Genomic DNA, 18751 nt, shown 5'->3' with positions numbered 1-18751 from the left:
TGGGAGATCTATTTCTGGGTGTTGAAAGGGCCTCTGTGCTGCTGGTCGAGGAGGAAATCACCCAGCCTGGCTCATGGAATGCCTAGGTGATTTCTTGGGCTGGGGGGGGGGGGGGGGGCGGGGTCCTCCTGATAGGGCACTTCCTGTGCCCAGTTTCTATAGTGGGTGGGCTAAGCCCTGGAACGTCCTTACGTACACAGGCAACCCCAAATTCTAATTTAGCAAGCCAATAAGTGTTAGTTCCAAGTGTAATGGCCAGAAGAAGAAGCGTCTTAATTGGAGGAGGGGTCACAGTTACAACCCAGTGATTGTTCATGACATTCTCTGGGTCAAGAGCTATTTGCTGAGGGAAGGGAAAAAGGAGTTTTCATGCACTGAATATTGCTTTGGGCCTCCCATATGAACAATACCCACAGTATATGTATTTACCTTGTGCAGTTGTCCAAGCAAAAGTTAACTTTACAAAATCTTAAAAGAAGTTTTTAACTATTATAGTTTAATTTTATTACATACTAGTAACACTGTGCATGAATCGAGCGCCAGTAGCTCGCTGCTGCCCTCTAGTAGCTTTCCACTCGCTGCCCCGCCCTCCTGTAGCTCCCCCAGCCCCCCTGCCCCTGCCCCCGCTCATAGCTTGCTGCCCTACCCCCTCCTGTAGCTCTCCTCCGCCTGCTTGTAGCTCGCTGCCCCACCCTCCTGCTGATCCGTGATCCCATCCATATTACATATTTATTATATAGGATTACTGTTCATTGAATATGTTACAGTATGTTAGAGAGCTAGTTTCCCCATATCAAGGGAAGGAAACTCGGCTACAGAGAATTGAACACAGCACCCATGAGCAGGCAGTAGAATCCAGGCCTTTAGACTCACGAGTCAATGACCATTTCATTCCCCTACACCAGTGGTCGGCAAACTCCTTAGTCAACAGAGCCAAATATCAACAGTACAACGAATGAAATTTTTTTTGAGACCCAATTTTTTTACCCTTTGCACTCGGATGTCACGGTTAGCATTAAAATAAAGGAATCGAGAGAAAAACAAGCGAGTGCAAAGGGTTAAACTTAAACTTCTTCTAACGCCACTTCTTCAAAATAGACTCGCCCAGGCCGTGGTATTTTGTGGAAGAGCCACACTCAAGGGGCCAAAGAGCCGCATGTGGCTCGCGAGCCGCAGTTTGCCGACCACGGCCCTACACCATTGTATTTACGTATGTTTCTTCTTGATTAAGAATGCAAGACAAGAGTAAAATTACTGGGTACAAAAGTAGCATTAAGAAATGATTTTTACAATGATTTTCATTCCTGAACAGAAATAGCCTATGTATACAAATAATACACTTTTTTGAAGTTTTTCACCATTATCAATTGATTACACACACAAAAAAATGCATACTGTAAAAGGAAACAGAAAATTTCATCCCAGCTCTAGGACATAAATATGCCACTCAAATGGTTTTCTAATAAGATGGGAGTTGCCTATATTGCTACTGAATGCCATTAGTTAGGATCACTTTCACAAGGAGGAGTGCGCTTTCAACTGTGGAAGTTAGGTAACTTTCCAGTTTTAATGTAAGATGTTGTTACCATTGCACTGTTGATAGGGGCAGAAATAGAATGTTGGAGACCAGCTATAATTATAAGAAATATTAATCATACTCTGTTAACCATGATTGTTTTGTTCTGATTAAAGAAGGCACATTCTAACCTGGCTGGGAGTTGCACATGGGACCTGGGAGCTCACCTGGAAATGCAGCCCATCCTCCCCACCCAGGAGCCACCTATTATCATGGAAAGATTAACAACCTTGCTGCAGAAACCAGAGCTGCCAGCCCTTTCAAGACCCCAGCCCTTTGCATATTGCAAGCCCTTTGAAGACCCCTTAGCCCTTTTGCATACCTGAAGGCCTTTGAAAATCTCCAGCCCACATTACCTGTAAACTGACCATTTGACATACCCCTTTGCCTACTTCCAGATGTAATCTTTATCCTTCTATCCAGTATAAGCATCTGGCTTATGGTGGGGTGCAGAGCAGATTTCTGTGGATGACCGGTCGCTCCCCCATACTGCCAGCAATACTGGAATAAATGATCATTTGATTCAACCCGGTCTCTGCTTAATTGGCTCAAGTGACAGGAAGCATGGACCCATTGATTGTCTGGTTACACTGTAGAAGGAAAACAGTGCCTGTGTCAAATTGGCTGTATGTCTTCCAGAAGAGTTCCCCTGCATCCTAGAGTTAGTGATTCTGTGGAACGGAGGGAGTGGAGTGAGTTTTCAAGTGGAAGCCTGGTATGTTCCCTAGATTGTTCTGTAGTCAGCCTTGGGTCCTGTCCTAGGGATGGTCAGAAACCCCCCCAGTCTTCCAGAGAATTGCATCTAGTGAAGAGGACAAATGTTCATTCATTCCTTCAAAAGTATTTAAGCCATTGTTCACTATGCATCAGATGGTGTTCCAGTCACTGAGCTATGACATAACGGGCATTTAATCCCACAACCATCCTTCTAGGTGAGCGGATTCTGCTTTTACAGATAAGAAATTTCAGGTACAGAGAGGTTAGGTAACTTGTCGCAGTTCCCCGAGCTAAACAAGCACAGCTGAGATTTGTAACCTTGTCTATCTGGGCCCCATGTCTGTCTATGTTATGTCTATCATGCCTGGTATATATGTAATTTCCTATACATAAAATATTTGAGACATATTTATACTAAAATTATTGGTTGTTTATCTAAAGGTAAAATGTAACTGAGACTGAAAGCCCTGTGTTCAGTCTGGTAACCCTTGGTGGGTGTCTCCTCACGGCCAGCAGAGGCAACAGGATGGCATCATGCTGCTCTAATCTTTTTTTGTTTTAATGCTCACCTGAGGCTATGTTTAGAGAGAGGGAGAGAGAGAAACATCTATGTGATAGGAAAGACGGTTGCCCCCATATGCTCCCTGACCAGAGATCGAACCCACAACCTAGGTATGTGCCCTTGTTATTGGTGGGGTGTGTGCTCTGTGTCCTCATCTGTTACTGATACAAGTGGGCTTCTTGGGGTGCCACAGGACCAAGAACTTTCTGAGGCACCCTGGGAGGATGAGGTGTTGTGGAAAGCTTTATTGATGAGGTAACATGAAGGGAGATCCTCTTCAGGATCCCACCTCCCTACGTCCCGCCATGAAAGAAGTCCCATTTTGTCCTCAGCAGGGCTAGGATTAAAGTCGGTGCCCAGAGTTTCTGCTCCGTATCAAAGCACAGTCAAGTCCAGCGTCAGGCTAGGGTAGCTTGTGTTCCCATCTGTGTCCACGGTGTGTAGGGTTTGCATGGCCATGGGCCACACAGCTTCTAGACAGTGGTTCTCAAACTTTCTAATGCCGCGACCCTTTAATACAGTTCCTCATGTTGTGGTGACCCCCAACCATAAAATTATTTTCGTTGCTACTTCATAACTGTAATTTTGCTACTGTTAATGAATCGTAATGTAAATATCTGTGTTTTCCGATGGTCTTAGGCGATGCTGCTAGCGGTTCTCAACCTGTGGGTCCCGACCCACAGGTTGAGAACCGCTGCTGTAGAGCCTAAGACCATCGGAAAACACAGATATTTACATTACGATTTATTAACAGTAGCAAAGTTAGCAACGAAAATAATTTTATGGTTGGGGGTCACCACAACATGAGGAACTGCATTAAAGGGTCGCGGCATTAGAAAGGTTGAGAACCACTGTTCTAGGAGCTCGTGGTGGGCTAGAGAGGATATCCACAGACCAAGCGGGTGCAAGGAAGCAGGAGCCGAGCAAGAGGAGAGAGAATTCCTTTGTCTGCGGATTATGTATTTCCAAATGGTTGCAGGCTTGCACTGGGGTCCACCCTCTTAGCCAAGGATCTTTGTTCCCAGGTTAGACTGACAGGTAAGCACCTTCCCTGTGTGACGCTGACTTCACTGCCACGTGCCCATCTTCTCCTTTCCCCTCAGTGACGTGCAGGGAATGGACTGGTGGTTTTCTGGGGAGTGTGAAGTTGCAGCTTCCTGATAAAGCTACCCATATGACCATGCTTATAATATCTGGCCTCCCCTTTGCTTCCTTCCTATTATTAATATTAATAACTAGCTAATTACAACAGTAACACCCTGACCGGGTAATGAACCCGCAAAAGTTTTGGTGTACAGGACAACACTCCAACCAAATGTCCACCTGGCTAGGGCTCCATTTTTTTTTTTTTTTAATATATTGGTTTAGGAGCCACCACTATAATCTCATTTTACCTTCATTACCTCTTTAAAGGTCCTATCTCCAAATAGTCACATGCTAAGTTTCTGGGGGTTAAGGACTTTAACATATGGATTTTGGAGGGACACAATTTAACCCATAACAAGGTCATACTGGATGAGAGGGGACCTAAATCCAATGACAGAAGATATTAAAATCGAGGGTCCTTATGACTTCGATTATTTAGCTTTAAATCCTAGTTCTGGAAATGATGTTTTTTTTCTCTCTCAACACAGAGATCTAGCCTTTCCCTTTGGATAATCAACAACCCTGAGGTACCAGAAGCCAGTAGCCAGGGAGTCTGGCAGGATAAAGATCACATCTTGACCTGTTATGTCTCAGTTCCTGAGCCCTAAGGTGGAGCAATCCTCGGGCTACTTTCTCATGAGACCAGACAGAGGGACGCTGCAAGAGACCTCAGAACTGTCCTCAAGACCTATAATTTGACACTGTCAAATTTTACCTTTTAAGTTATTTAAATTCGAAATCTATTGGAAAAAAGACAAGATTCTTCTCTCTTAAACACTTTTATTAGGCATTGCTAGATGCTGCTGCACACATCATGGGCGTACACAGCACTCCACAAGAATCCATACAACAGCTCAGACAGTGACATTCGAAACAGTTGATTCCCACTACATTTTTCATCCCAGTAGAGTGAGTGTCCTTATATCCTTCCATGAGATCAGATGTCATAATTAAGATTGCCCTGCCATTCTCAATCAACCAACAAAAACAATAAAATAGATAGTCCCCCTCCCCCCACAAAAGACAATAGGGGTATTTGAGTGTCCAAAATTCGACTCCAAAATATCACAAGGTATCCATCCATTTTGAAAGACTTGCCCCTAAAATTTGTGTGATCTGACGTTGGGTGCTTTTGCTGCCAGCAGCAAGTGAGATTGCATTTACTAAGAAGGAGCAGTACACCAATACATATTCATTGAACATCCTTGAGGTAAGAGATTTAAAAATTTCACTGCTTTAAAACAAAAAGTTAATTTCCAAGTCCTGTCCAGCAGGACATATCTGTGGGCAGGAAGATTATTTTTCTTTCTTTTTTTGTCAAATATTTAACACATATTTGCACATAGCCTGTGTCTTTTCCAAGCACATGATTTATTTTAATTATTCATCATACATTCATCAAGAAAAGTTGAATTACATACTATGGTACATGAAGAATACAACAAAACTAGCTTTCTATATAGAGCTAACACAAAAGGCAAGACCAAGAAGAGCAACATAATATATTGTACACAATGTCTTGATGTCCATTGAGCCCACTGTGAATGAAGAACTGCATGTAAATAGTGAACACCATGGTTTTTCAGCATCTGTGTGGAAGTAAATGACAGATAACATGTTGCCAAAGACAAGTTGTAGAGAACTGGTCAAATTCCTGAAGTACTATATACTTACTTTTATTTATAATGTTTTTTGCCAAGTAATTTTGTCCTAATAGGAGCTATAGGTAACCATTCCAGCTCCTGTTTTAAACATTAATAATCATCATTCTTTTTTTGTTGTGGTTTAAAAATATGCTTCAATTATAATGATTTTAATTTATGGTGTTTAGTATTTTTTTTATACTTTTGGTTAAAAATGAACAATGAATTTAAGAAAAATACATTGGCTAACACACTGTTCTAGAGATAACACAGTGGATGGAGATAGCAAATGCAGCCTATTTACACCCCTAAAGGTTCACTGTCTCATCAGGACTTTAAATAGAGGGACCAGGGAACAGTCACAAAAAATATATGGCTCTTTAGATAAGAAACAAAGTCAAGTGAAAAAAATAAGGCACCGATAACAGATATAAATGTTATACACTCTCATCACACAAAGCACCGTAGGAAAGGTTACAGGGACTATACATTAGTGCGAGTGGAAAATGGTAACGAAACCAGTTTCCATAGCTTCTATTCACCAACTTCTTCCTTTCTTTTCAGTAATAAATGTATACACACAAAAATGGGGGAAATTATATAATATGTTAAAAGCACAATTCATGAAACCAACAGCACAAATAATCATTTGGCATTAAGAAGTTGATTAAGGTCTTAAATACTCCTTATTTTCCAACATTTTCATCTCAACAGCATTTGTTCTTTTCCTTTCCAATTTTCTTTCAGGGATTTCTACATGATACATTTTAAAAGTTTATTTCTACCTGCCTCTTTCTTAAAATACATTCATAATGGCTTCCTCCACATAGTTTTATGAATACCTAAGTTAATAATTTGACTAATGAAATGTAAAAAAGGGTTAATAATAAAATTACATATTTTCCAATATCATTGAAAAGAGTAAATAAAATCTCTTTTCAGCTAGGCTAATTTTAAACATAAAAATATGACATTATTTGGAAAATGACCACTATTTTACACAAAATGAAAAATATGTAATATAATGAAATGACAGACAAGATCTGGTACAAACTACTAATGAAAGTCATTCATCTTACAATTAAAAAATTCTTCTCATTTGCTATTGTTCGTGAAAATTTAATTAAAATGGGATATGTTATGACAATTCAAATGAGATGACAATTATTCCTTAAACTGCAATTTCTGAGTATACAGCAATATATTAAACATCCAAACAATTTTCTCTTTAGCAATTTATACTTTTTGTGAAAAAAGAGAATGTGAATAATTTAATTGTCCCAGTTTTGCAGTAGTTATATACACATATAAATATATTTGTTTCATGAATGTCTTATAATCAATTTTGTTTAAAATAGAAATAAAACAACTAATTGTTGTGGCATCTTAATAAATAATGTACTAACATAAAAACAATTTAATGCTACTGTTTTTGTATTCATTCTACATAAAAATGTTTCTATAACCTCAAAATCTACTACTTAAGTTAATAATTGCTTTCATAAGCAACAAGATTGTCAATTAATTTTTATAATAAAAATCTGTAACAGATTGTCCTTGTCAAGGTAAATGGATTTATATATCTATATGTATTCAGATATGTACCCATTACAATTCTAGGTATCATATGAATTATAAGATTGGTTACTTTTTTTTCAATACCATCTATAGAATTTTAATTACAATGAAAAGGATCAAGTATCAAAAGTAAACTATGGCCATATGGAACTTTTTAAAAAATGAGCCTTAGAAAAAGGGCTTGTAATCAGCTAATTTAAAAAATCATATACTTTAGAATTTTCTTTATAAAGGAACATAAAGCATAATATTTATATCAAATATTAGGTAGTATTACTTGAAAGGAACAGTGAAAGTATATTTGGACACAGAGGATATATGTTCATTTAAAACAAGTTATTTTTAAGAATTTACTGGATTATTGAGACTGTTTTCCCAACTGGGACATGAGGTGAACACCTAACAGCTTTGTGGGGAACTGATAAAGACAGCACAGCTTGCCAGCTGCAAGGCAGAATCTGTGAAATGCACTATTTTTGCAATTTCTGGGGCCCTATAATACCTGTGACTCTCCCTTGAACTTTCCCACATCATGTACTAAACCAATATTAAATATATCTTGAGTGTGGCTTGTATAAAAAATCATACCAATGAAAAAGTTGAACATTTGCAAATGACAAATGGTTTCTCGTGAATAGGGCTAATATCAGTTAAAGTTAATGTGATCTACTGTAGATTACCAAAAATTCTAATTATAAACCCATCATTGAGTCTTATATACAAATGCTATACTATATAAACGCAGCCCCAAATCCAAGCTGTAGGACTTTTTTGCTAAAACGAAGACCATAAACCATACATTTGGCCATTTTGGATGAATCATGAATGAGTTGTTGTCAGGTTGGATGAATGTCTACACGCACTTTCTGCTCAATTAATATGCAAACACAATACTGACCTTACATTATTCATGAAGCAATTTCTGAGGCTTGGTGGTAGAGTATTTTAGGCTCTATGATCCAACTGACATCTATCTCATTCATTTTATTTCTTGTCAGAGGGCTGGGCAGGGTTCTCCATCTCTGTCCCAGGTACTTCTATTTTAATTTACAGACAAATAAGCCAAAGTAGGTTATGCTCACTACCTTTGCCAAATTATGAAGTCCTTTCAGTGTTTGCATTTCATTTCATTAGTGTCAGAGGAGTTAACGGTGAGACAGAATTTATCCCACATTTGGCAAAGATGGGAAGGGAACCACAGAGGGAAAAAGCAAGACAACCAGGAAATCTAAAAAAGAAAAGAGGAACTCAATGTTGAAGTGTGAGAGGATCACTTCACAAGTAGGGAAGAACATCATTGAACATAAATGGTGGAACAGAGTAACCGAAATGTGGGAGAGACCAGAGAAAAAAAGTTTCGATTGGTAAAATAACTTAGGTGACATAGAGTTAAATACACCTAATGAAATTTCTTTTATAAGTTAAAAGGAACTGGGGGGGAGGGGGGGTGGAGGGAGAGCGGAGAGCACTGGCAATCTTTTGTATTTAAAAAATAATAATAATAATGTATTGGCCTTTATGCCCATTTGTAGTGTGTCATAAGCATAAGTACATGCTTCTAACATTGGCACTATGTCTGTGATATGTGGAGGCTCCAGTCAAATCTCCAAATGGACAGCCACAGGTCTGACCTGCTGTGCCTCTCTGCTTCTTGGATAATGACTACCCCACTTCCGGCTTCGCTACAGTGGTATGCAATGGAAGAGCCACACACTTAGCTATGAAACGAGTATTAGTTCTGTCCTGAAAGCCACAGTTGCAGAGTTGCGCGGCCTTTCTCTTTTCAAGGCCTGCATCATTGGTTTGCACCCAAAAGACATTTCACAGTATTAAAGACTCCCCACCTTTTGGGCCTCTGCTTTTGTTTAGACCAGATCTTAATGATTCCATGAAACCATTTCCGTCTTATTAAAGTAATATTTGTGGTTATACACATTAAACATGGGAGTTTGGAACTTATTTCCCATAGGAGGAAAATGCCATGCTTAAGTTATGCAGATTTGGAAAACAAATACTCTAAAACTAGCCATTGGTGATAGTTTTCGTTTATATTTCGTCAGTGGACTTTCTTTTATAGATTTCATGAAATACGAAAATGCAGTTAATTAAAACTTGCAGTGGAAATTAACTTGATATTTTAAACAAACATCCCAAGAAGGTTATTAGGTAGCATTTATTCATTACTTGCTATATTTGAGCTCCTGAGACCAATTTTTAGGATTGCTATAATTTCAGAAACTCAGCTACAGTTTTTTTCAGGTATATTTTACTTGTTTTAAATTTTCAGCTTCAGATTGCTCCCCAAATTTAAAGAACTGACACATATTTGCTAATACTGTTATTCTACCACCTCCATCAAGTAAATGTAACCAGTTTCTTTCATTCTGTCCAATTACTTCAATGGCACAACTGTTTTAAAGTACATTCATGACTTTTAAGGCTATGTTTATGATATTAACACAAAACAATAAAGCTAACCACAGGAAAAATTACTTTCCGTAGCTGGGATAGATTTCAGCCACAAATATGAAAGGACAGGCATACAATCCAACGGGAAGACTCACATTAAGGCATCTGTGCAGCTTGTTTATAAAATTAAAAATGGCTTTTGGCAAAATTTTATTTTCAATTTTGAAGTCCTTAATGAAGTATACCAAGTAGTATTATTTAGGCCACTAACTTTTTAGAAAAGTAATTATGAATTTAACAGGCAGCACACAAGTGCAATGCTAAAAACAATCGCAATTGTTTCACGAGGGAGAAACTGGATGGATGTCTTGGCAGATGTACTCTAATTTGACACAGGTCAGGAAGGAATGCTGGTGCTTTGCACATGCCAGAGTGTGTTTTCCACTCCCTCCTGCCTCTCCTCTTGTCTTTTAGTGAACAGGAGCTAGAGCATCAGAGTAGAGATAAATGAGGCGGGGGCGGGCGGGCTTACCAGGGACTAGAAGAGATTACAGTGGTTTGGGGGTATTTTAGGGGAGCCATGGGCCATATATTTGGGTGGTAGGATTGAAAGATAAAGGCTCAACTGGGACTTAGGGACTCAAGAGATGGTGGGTGTGGCTGGACTAGGAATCTCCAGACAGGCACCACTGAATCCTGATACCGCGGGGGAAAGCACAATTAGAGATACCAGGTTGTAACCCAGTGGTGTTTAATTACCTTTGATTGTTTTCCTGTCTGTTCCACCTTCAGGATACAATAGCACCTATCAGAAAATCAAGGTGGTGGCAACATGATGTTGCTTGTACCAAAGGTTTGAGCCCTCTGGGTAAGTCCACATGCAGAGACTTAGGGAACTGCTAAGCTTCACTGTAAAAGGAATGTTTCACATTATTTCACAAGTTATAAACGTCCCAACAAACCACCAAACCTGCATACCGTCTAATTTATTTTTTCTATAGATAACAGTGGCTATTTATAATTGCCAACATATTGCTTCTTACTTTTCACAATGGCATAATTAAGTTCCTTTGTGCAGCAACATGCATGAACATGGATAGTGTTTACCAAAAAATGGGACAAACATGATCGGTTTGGTTATTTCATTTAAATCCCTCAAGTTTTAAAACTAGGCTATCCAAATATCAATGTATCTTCCTTGGATATCTTATAGATATCTCATTACATTTTATTTTTTATTAGAATAACATTAATTTTCTTTTATATGTCTTGGCAAGGTATTTATTTGGCTAATTAAGCAGGAGTAAAACTATCCTGCAAAAGATGCTTTTCTTTTAAAATTATGCACTTCTATATAATCTTTTTTTCTCCAAGAAAAAGATTTCAAATATACAATCTCTATGATCTCATTCACAGAAAATGCATTAACATTGTATTACAAATATGTTATAGGAACCAAATTTAAAAACTTATGGAAATGTTAACACAAAGTGACAACAATTTATGTAAAGGACCCTCACTGATGCTTTGTACTAGAGAAGTAAAAACTGATCTTGGTATCAACAGGGGACTAATTAAATAAATTAAAGTATAGCCCCACAGTGAGATATGTAGTAATTTACAAAAGAATGAGGTAACTCTATTTAAACCCTATGGGAAGGTGTCTACCAATATATAATAAAATGGAAAATAGTCACAGGACAGTAAGAATGCTAATATTCTGTCTGTATAAAACTAATATACACACAGACACACACATACAAACAAACAATTGTTAGTATATCTGTAGAAAGTGTCTGGAAGGACACATACCAAATTACTAACAGTGTCTACCCCTAGAAAATAAGGAGTGGGTCAAGTAGAGAAATTTGTATGTTAGAATTCTGTATGACTTGATTTTTTAAAAAAACGTATATATTAAATTTACAATAAAAACATATAAAAATGACAAGCTTTGGATAGAAAGGTATTTTATGTGTACGCTTCTTTCTCTAAAGTAGTTTTTATAATTCATTCCAAAAGTTATTACTATTGTTTTAACTTCAATGTTGGCACTGACATATAAATAATCCTTTTTATTTCCTTCTCTCTTTCTAAGATCTTAATGCCACTTAGTTTAAAAAAATCACAAATAATTGCAGTAAGTCACCAACAAGAAAAGGCCCCATCTATAACAACTTTTAAAGAGGAAAAACACATACATTTTAAAAAAAATCCATGCTATGGGAAAAGGACAATCCTATGCAACACAGTGCATGCTTGCTGAAGCATTGATGAAACAGCCTTCACTGGTAACAAATACCACTTTGTAACTGGAAAATTGGAACATTTCCAAATAATATAAAAATATCTCCCAAAGAATAGTTATTCAAAGAAAGAAATAAAAATCCCTGAGTAGGCCAAAGGCAACAGACACAACACCTAAGAAAATAGATTATCTAAGACCAGCGAGTATATTATTTAGCGAGTTGGTATATATATATATGTTTGTGGCATATGTATTCATATGCATCTATGGAGATATTGTATATGTATACATATATATCCTACATAAATATATGGATAATATATATACACGTTTCTATAGAAATAGTATATATACAGACAGACATATCACACATAACCATATCCACTAGATTTAGAATTATTATATTCACGTATCGTCAAACTAACACCTAAGTCTGGAAGAGACAAATTTACAAAAATTAAGCACTTTAGGAAAGAATTGCATGGATTTAAGATGGAACTTCTCATTCTCTCGGTTTTAATACTAGAGCATGTAGAATAAACACTCAATAAATATTTGTCGAATGAATGGGTGGATGGATGGAAAGATGATATTGTGAAATTATATAGCACATCACTTTTTCTGGTATCATGTTATGCTTTAGTAATATGACATTCCAGAACCATAGGGCACACCCTCCTCTAACTGGAAATAGTCTAGTCCAGAAGTATAGTATAGCTATTCTGAGTGTCACGCAGAAATTTGAATATCATGGACTTTTAGATAAAATAAAAATCATAAATGTTCTTATACCTTGGAGTTCAAGACACACTATCCATGTTAATGCATGTTTTTTCACATCACCTATTTCAACTCACACAAGGTTGCTGTGAAATTAATGCTATACCTATGCAGATAACTAATTTTAAGCATTTGGAAACAAGTGAAAACTAGTCTTCTTAGGGGTCTTTACTTCCTTTCTGCTGATGAACTTTTGTGATGAAAACAAAGAAATAACATAATATAGTTACTTGTCCTTTTCAGCTTGGTAAAACTTCCTGAAAATATTTCCTTCATTTTTTGGTTTCCTTCTCCAAAAGCAGTTTATATTTTAGATAAACCCATAAACACAAACTTCTTTTTTTTAAAATTACCCCTCCATGAGAAGATACCAACACATTATTATGCATATGAGCAGTAAACATAAGAAAAAAATCCTTCAAAACTAATAAAAACTGGGGACAAATTAAAGAGAGAAAGAGATAAGAGGATAGAGTAAATAATGCACACACCTTGACCTACAGCAGAATTACTTGTAATTACAAGTTATTAAAAAAATTAGCAGAATGGGGATTTATTTAAAGGCTTAAGCAGTCTTTTCCACAGCAACCCTGCTATTTAAATTAACCAATTCTGCCTAAAAATTTTATTCATATAGTGAAACATGTAAGCCAAAATATAAGAAACCTGAAAGACTGAATGTTCAGGTCTTGAGAATTTCCTAAAATCAGTCAATCAGTTTTGTCAGTTTATAAAGTTGGATAATCCTTGTGTGACAAGGCACACATTTGTGTATGTGTGTGTGTGTGTGTGTGCGTGTGTGTGTGTGTGTGCGTGTGTGCGCGTGTGTGTGATAAAGAGAGCAAGAAATAGAAAAGGGTCAACAATCGAAATAGCCTGTTGTCTAAATTGACTTTAATTCAGTACATTCTCAAATTATGCTCACAAAGGAACCATCATCTTTAAAGATATCTATGAAAATGTGGGAAAATAGTGTAGAGGCATGGAAGTTGACCAGTACAAGGTCATTGGGTCGAATTTTAACACAGATCTTTACACACACACATTCACACCCCTACATGTATCCTCTTCAGTAACTCATGATTCTTTTCATTAACTTCATTAGTTCCCTTTGGGCACTGAGATTTTTTTTTTTTAAACAATTACAGCATCTGACGGAGGAAGGAATTACACTGCTTGGGCCACAGATGAAAACAGGGGCATATGGTGAGCCTTTATCTGCTGGAAAGTGGCCTTGCTTGTTGGTACAGGTGGGACTTTGGCTGTTCACACCAAGTCTCACAGATGGGCTGGAGGAGGGTTCAGGTACAAAGACAGTCCAAGCAACTCTCGGGAGAGGCATGCTCAGACAGTTCTGAGGATAACTGGTTCTTACTCAAAATAATTTCTTCCAAGACCCATTAAGAAGGTCAGAATTATGACACAGATGTTTATAGTATATGAAAGTGACCATTTTGTAAAAGCAGCAATCAACATCAGGAAAGGCCAGGATACCATGTGGGGAGTGCAACGGAGCTAGAGGCATCGTGACCTGCAGAGAACCACTGAGACCCGAGATGGCAGAAGGGTCCTCTCGCTTTGTTTCACGACGCAACTCTCAGACGGGTGTGCCATTCTGGATAGCTCCGACCCGGACCAGCTTAGTTAGATGAAATGATGTGTACTTCACCAGTGCATACCTGTCCGTGATCGTTTTCTCTGTTTTTTACAAAGGCAATAGATAGGAAATACAAATAAACCTAGGGGTTAAAACAAAACAAAACAAAACTCAGTAAGCTCATTAGAAGGAGAGGCATTTCAGTTTATATAGTTGAAAATTTTCCATTTTGAAAATGATTTACAAATCATCATAATTTAGCGATATGTGAAAACGAAAAGAGGAGAGATACCTATGGCACAAAATGTATTTACTCCCACAAGATTTCATGCTTTATTATTTTTCTTTAGGTCTCTCCCCTCTTAAACAATCTCAGTGATACCAGTTTGAAAATGGAACAATGTTTTCTATCAAAATATCAAACCTTAGGCTTAAGTCTTATTTATTAGCTCTAGTTATACCATTTGCATACTATGATATTCATACTTCAGACAGAATAATGTGTTACTTAACAACAGGGGCTGTCAGGTTTCATTCCCAGCTCTACCACTTACGATGGCCCAGGAAGCCTTCATTTCCTCAACTGTAAAATGCAGATAACAATAGTATCTACTACATAAAGACTGGCTCGTTGTAATAAATGTCAGTTACTTTATAATCTGATCTGTCCCATATGTGCAAATTACTTGCTAAATAGAACTTTACATATGAAAAAGTTATAGTATTATTTAGAAAAAAATTCCATCCACTATGTGAAAGGCATCAGGGGTGCCTCTACCTACAGCACTTAATTTAATGTTCTCTAAAGCAATGGTTCTGAACGTGTGGTCTCTGGTCCAGCAGCATCAGCATCACCTGAGACATTTTCGGAACTAGAAACCCATGGGTGGTGCCCAGACACTGAATCACAAACTGTGGAGAGGGATCCGCAACCTGTGCTTAAACCGGCCCTGCTCTCCAGGTTGTTTTAAAGCTAGAGTCTCAGAAACCACTGCTTTAAGAAACGTATTTTAATATATTCCTGTGCACAAAACTATACAAATCGCTGATACCTTTTCTATTTGTCAGTGCTCAAGTATATGTTGGGTATATGTTCTTATCACTCAAAGGTCACTAGAACAAACCAAACATCCAAGGGTGTACCAGAGCCTCTTTTCTTTGATGATCCAACCTGAACTCAGAATTTAAAAATCTGGGTTCTAGGCCACTGGTCTCTTTCATTAAAATACTAGTTGTATGAATATCGTTATTCAAAGGGGGGTTAATGATGCTTTATAAGATACATGGTACAAAGTGCCCATTGACTGAACAAGTGCCACACAAACACATCCTATATGAAATACGAGCCTCTGAATCTGTAAATCAATTGCAAGCATGGAACAGACATCACGTCCATTTACTAACAGACTCACATTATTACATTTGCACTCATTCTCTATGGCACTCAGAGAATTCTAATGTCAGGTATGTTAAGTGTTTCTTACCAATTACAACTGCTATGGCCCCTAGTGCTAATCCCAGGACCAGGATTAGAGGTGCAACAAATAATTTTCCAGCTGGAAAAGAAAAGGCAAAACCATTTAGAGTCTTAGAGCAAATTTATCCAACCATTTCAGCTATGTTTTTTAATACCACAGTGTATATTATTTTTTAAAGGAAGTCTAATGATAATGAGGGCAGTGTTTCTCTAAGGAAATGTATCAGGTGTAGAACAATTATATACAGATGTAGGTTTAGTAACTTCACTGCAGTCCTGGGCACATTAGTCCAACATCTCATAAATCATTTATCCTTTATAAGCAAAAAAAAATGACGAAGCTACTGGCTCACTTTATTCTCCCAGGACCATTCATCTTTGTGCTTTTCCTTTAGGTCTCTTCCATGTTCAATTTTCAAGATTCTGAAAGATTAAGGAGTGACACAATCTGAGTTGTGTCTCAAAAATATAATTAGCTCACAGAATGGAAAGCTAGTAGGTGCTGTAGAGGGCTCTGCCCAAGCCCACCTCTGGAAAAGTGATTTATTTACTTCCCGGGTCCAAAGGAAACAATATGGACACCTGATAAACAACTATATACAAGGTATTGCAGTACTATTTTAGAGAAAACAACCAATAAACATACAATATATTGGAAGTTATTCAAGTAAATCATCTTAACAAATTTTAAAAGGAAGCACTCTATAATAAGTGCTAAGGCTAAATGTTGATAAGGATGCCAAAAAGTATCAATCATTCTTTTTTTCCCTAAATAATTGAGCACTGATTATAACAAACTCCAGGTATATGCAAACATAGCAGAGTTCACAATCAGAATCCCACTAGCTCTGAAAGGCACTAGCACATACACAAAAGCCTAATAGTTAATATCCTGTCATTATGTCTTAATCTTAATCATCTTCGTCCTGAGGCATGTGACATGGCAGTGTAGATGCAGAGCCCAGACACACGAAGCGATGAGGAAGGAATGGAGGGACTTGGCAGTAGAAACACGTAGCTGTTAAAAATAAAGCAGCAGCACTATTCTACAAATGAAGGACAGTAATTTGGAATACCCAATTACATGAAAACAATAGAAACATAATGAAGCCAGAAAAAAATGTCAGTATTTTTATTCTTAAGAAATGGTCTTTGGAACCATTTGGAATCATGACCAGACAGAGAGAAAATACAGTTTTTAACATGTAATTGTAAAAGATTGCCATTCAATTGACACCCTGGGTTTTACTTATAGTTTTCACCAATGACAGAATCCAATTAAGTAATACTAAATCTCATTGAACAATTACATTTTGTACATTCTTAAAGCTATGCTACACTGGTTAGAATATATTGGCTTGCATATTTTATTTATTAAAATATGTTTTTATTTATTTTTAGAAAGAGAAGAAGGGAGAGGGAGAAGGGAAAAGAGAGATAGAAACATTGATGACAGAGAAACATCGATCAGCTGCTTCCTGCACATCTCCTACTGGGGATCAAGCATGCAATCTGGGTATGCGCCCTGACCCGGAATCGAACGAGTGACCTCTTGGTGCATGGGTCAACACTCAACCACTGAGCAACACTGGCTGGGCTTGGCTTGCATATTTGAAAAGAATCTGTTTCTCTTCTGTGCATGTAGCTCAGTATGTTCATTCATGTATCCTTTTAAAATAATTATTAGTATATTTTTATAATAGCAATGAAACATGACTACAAAGTTAACAGCACTGATTTCCTCCCAAACATTACAGAACTCCAAGACTCAGATACGTGCATTTTCTCTCTGGGAAGTAATAAACTTATTCCAATCATGCAATCAATGTTTAATGCATGTTTAAGTCTACTTTTGAAACTGTCTTGAGAGATTAAGCATACACCCTTTTATTCCCAGATCACTAACAATTCTTTTAAAATACCATTCTCAATAGTTAAAATAATGCTTTTTCATAACCATTTATCATATCTTATTTATTCTTTATTATTCCCCTTCATTGCTATTTTAAATTATACTTGCTATTTTAAATTATACTTGCTATTTTAAATTATACTTGCAAATACCATTGTTGACTATCTAGATACATTTTAAAATGTCCTTCACATTACTATCAAATTTCTTTGCAAAAGAAATGCACAAAATTTCTAATTCATTCAGTAGAGTAGGAAAGTCCAGCACTGAGTATTAATTTGACAAAATATTTGCTAATCACAAGTCCAAAAAACATATTTCATTTTAAATTACATGTCTCTGCCTACTAATAACACTGAATATTTTAAAACACGTTTATTGGCTATTTCTATGTCTTTGATTCTAATTCCAGGCTTCTTTGTCCTTTTAAAAAAATATTATTTGAGGGGGTGCCATTGTTTTTGTTCATGTAAATTATTTGTAATCTAGAAATCAATTAAAGATCTGTATTGTCTTTGCCATTATATGCTTTAATTTGATGCTTTGTATATTTGTATGGAACAATATGAGAATGAAGCATTTTCCCTCACTTTTATTCCCCAAACATTCATTGAATACTCTGCTTACTCTCTACCAGGGAGATGCTCCCCTGTCAGAGGCGGCTAATCGTCCTCAAATCTCTGGTCCCCATTGTTCTCTAGAACCTCTGATCTGTAACTGGGCCTGTGGCCATACACATTGTAGACCATGGTTCCCACCCTCCAGCTGTGAGAGAAGAGCAGCCCCTCTGTGCCTCTGTCCAAGAACATCTGGAGGCGGTGGTCCCAAACCAAGGGAGCAAACTGGGTTACATCACATTAGAACAGCGGGCGGGAGGACTTCCCTAGGATCAATCCTTCTTCCCTCCTATATGGCAGCAAAGGTAAGCCCTGTGACAGAGTAGCCCCTTGTCCTGCCTTTTGTGCAGATGGGAGAAGTGGGAACCACTCCACGGGGAGTTTGGTCCTCAGGAGTTAGAGGCAGCTGCGCTGGAGGTGGAAGATCTGTGTGGGAGGGAGAGCTTATCCTAAGGCCAGCTGCTCCTACTTTGCAGGTTTGTTCTGACA

General features: G+C 37.5%; 1 protein-coding gene across 3 annotated transcripts in view; it reads right to left on the bottom strand.

The window, feature by feature from the left end:
• Positions 1–4532: 4532 nt before the first annotated feature.
• RNF217 (ring finger protein 217) overlaps positions 4533–18751 on the bottom strand; it is a gene marked incomplete at its 5' end in the record, with an annotated part of 121360 nt that continues 107141 nt past the window's right edge. For 2 of the 3 annotated variants that reach the window (XM_079781268.1, XM_079781266.1), the window contains 2 exons: positions 4536–14398; positions 15741–15812. In XM_079781268.1, the coding sequence (XP_079637394.1) occupies positions 14325–14398; positions 15741–15812 (146 nt within the window). In that variant the 3' untranslated portion in view covers positions 4536–14324. Of the gene's footprint in view, positions 14399–15740; positions 15813–18751 lie in introns of all 3 variants that reach the window. The other variant, XM_079781267.1, reaches the window with a different exon arrangement.

Source organism: Cnephaeus nilssonii, assembly GCF_951640355.1.
Source record: "Cnephaeus nilssonii genome assembly, chromosome: 9".
In the NCBI taxonomy this organism is placed as follows: domain Eukaryota; kingdom Metazoa; phylum Chordata; class Mammalia; order Chiroptera; family Vespertilionidae; genus Cnephaeus; species Cnephaeus nilssonii.
The sequence above is the reverse complement of the archived record's forward strand: the minus strand, read 5'-3'. Positions and strand labels throughout refer to the sequence as shown.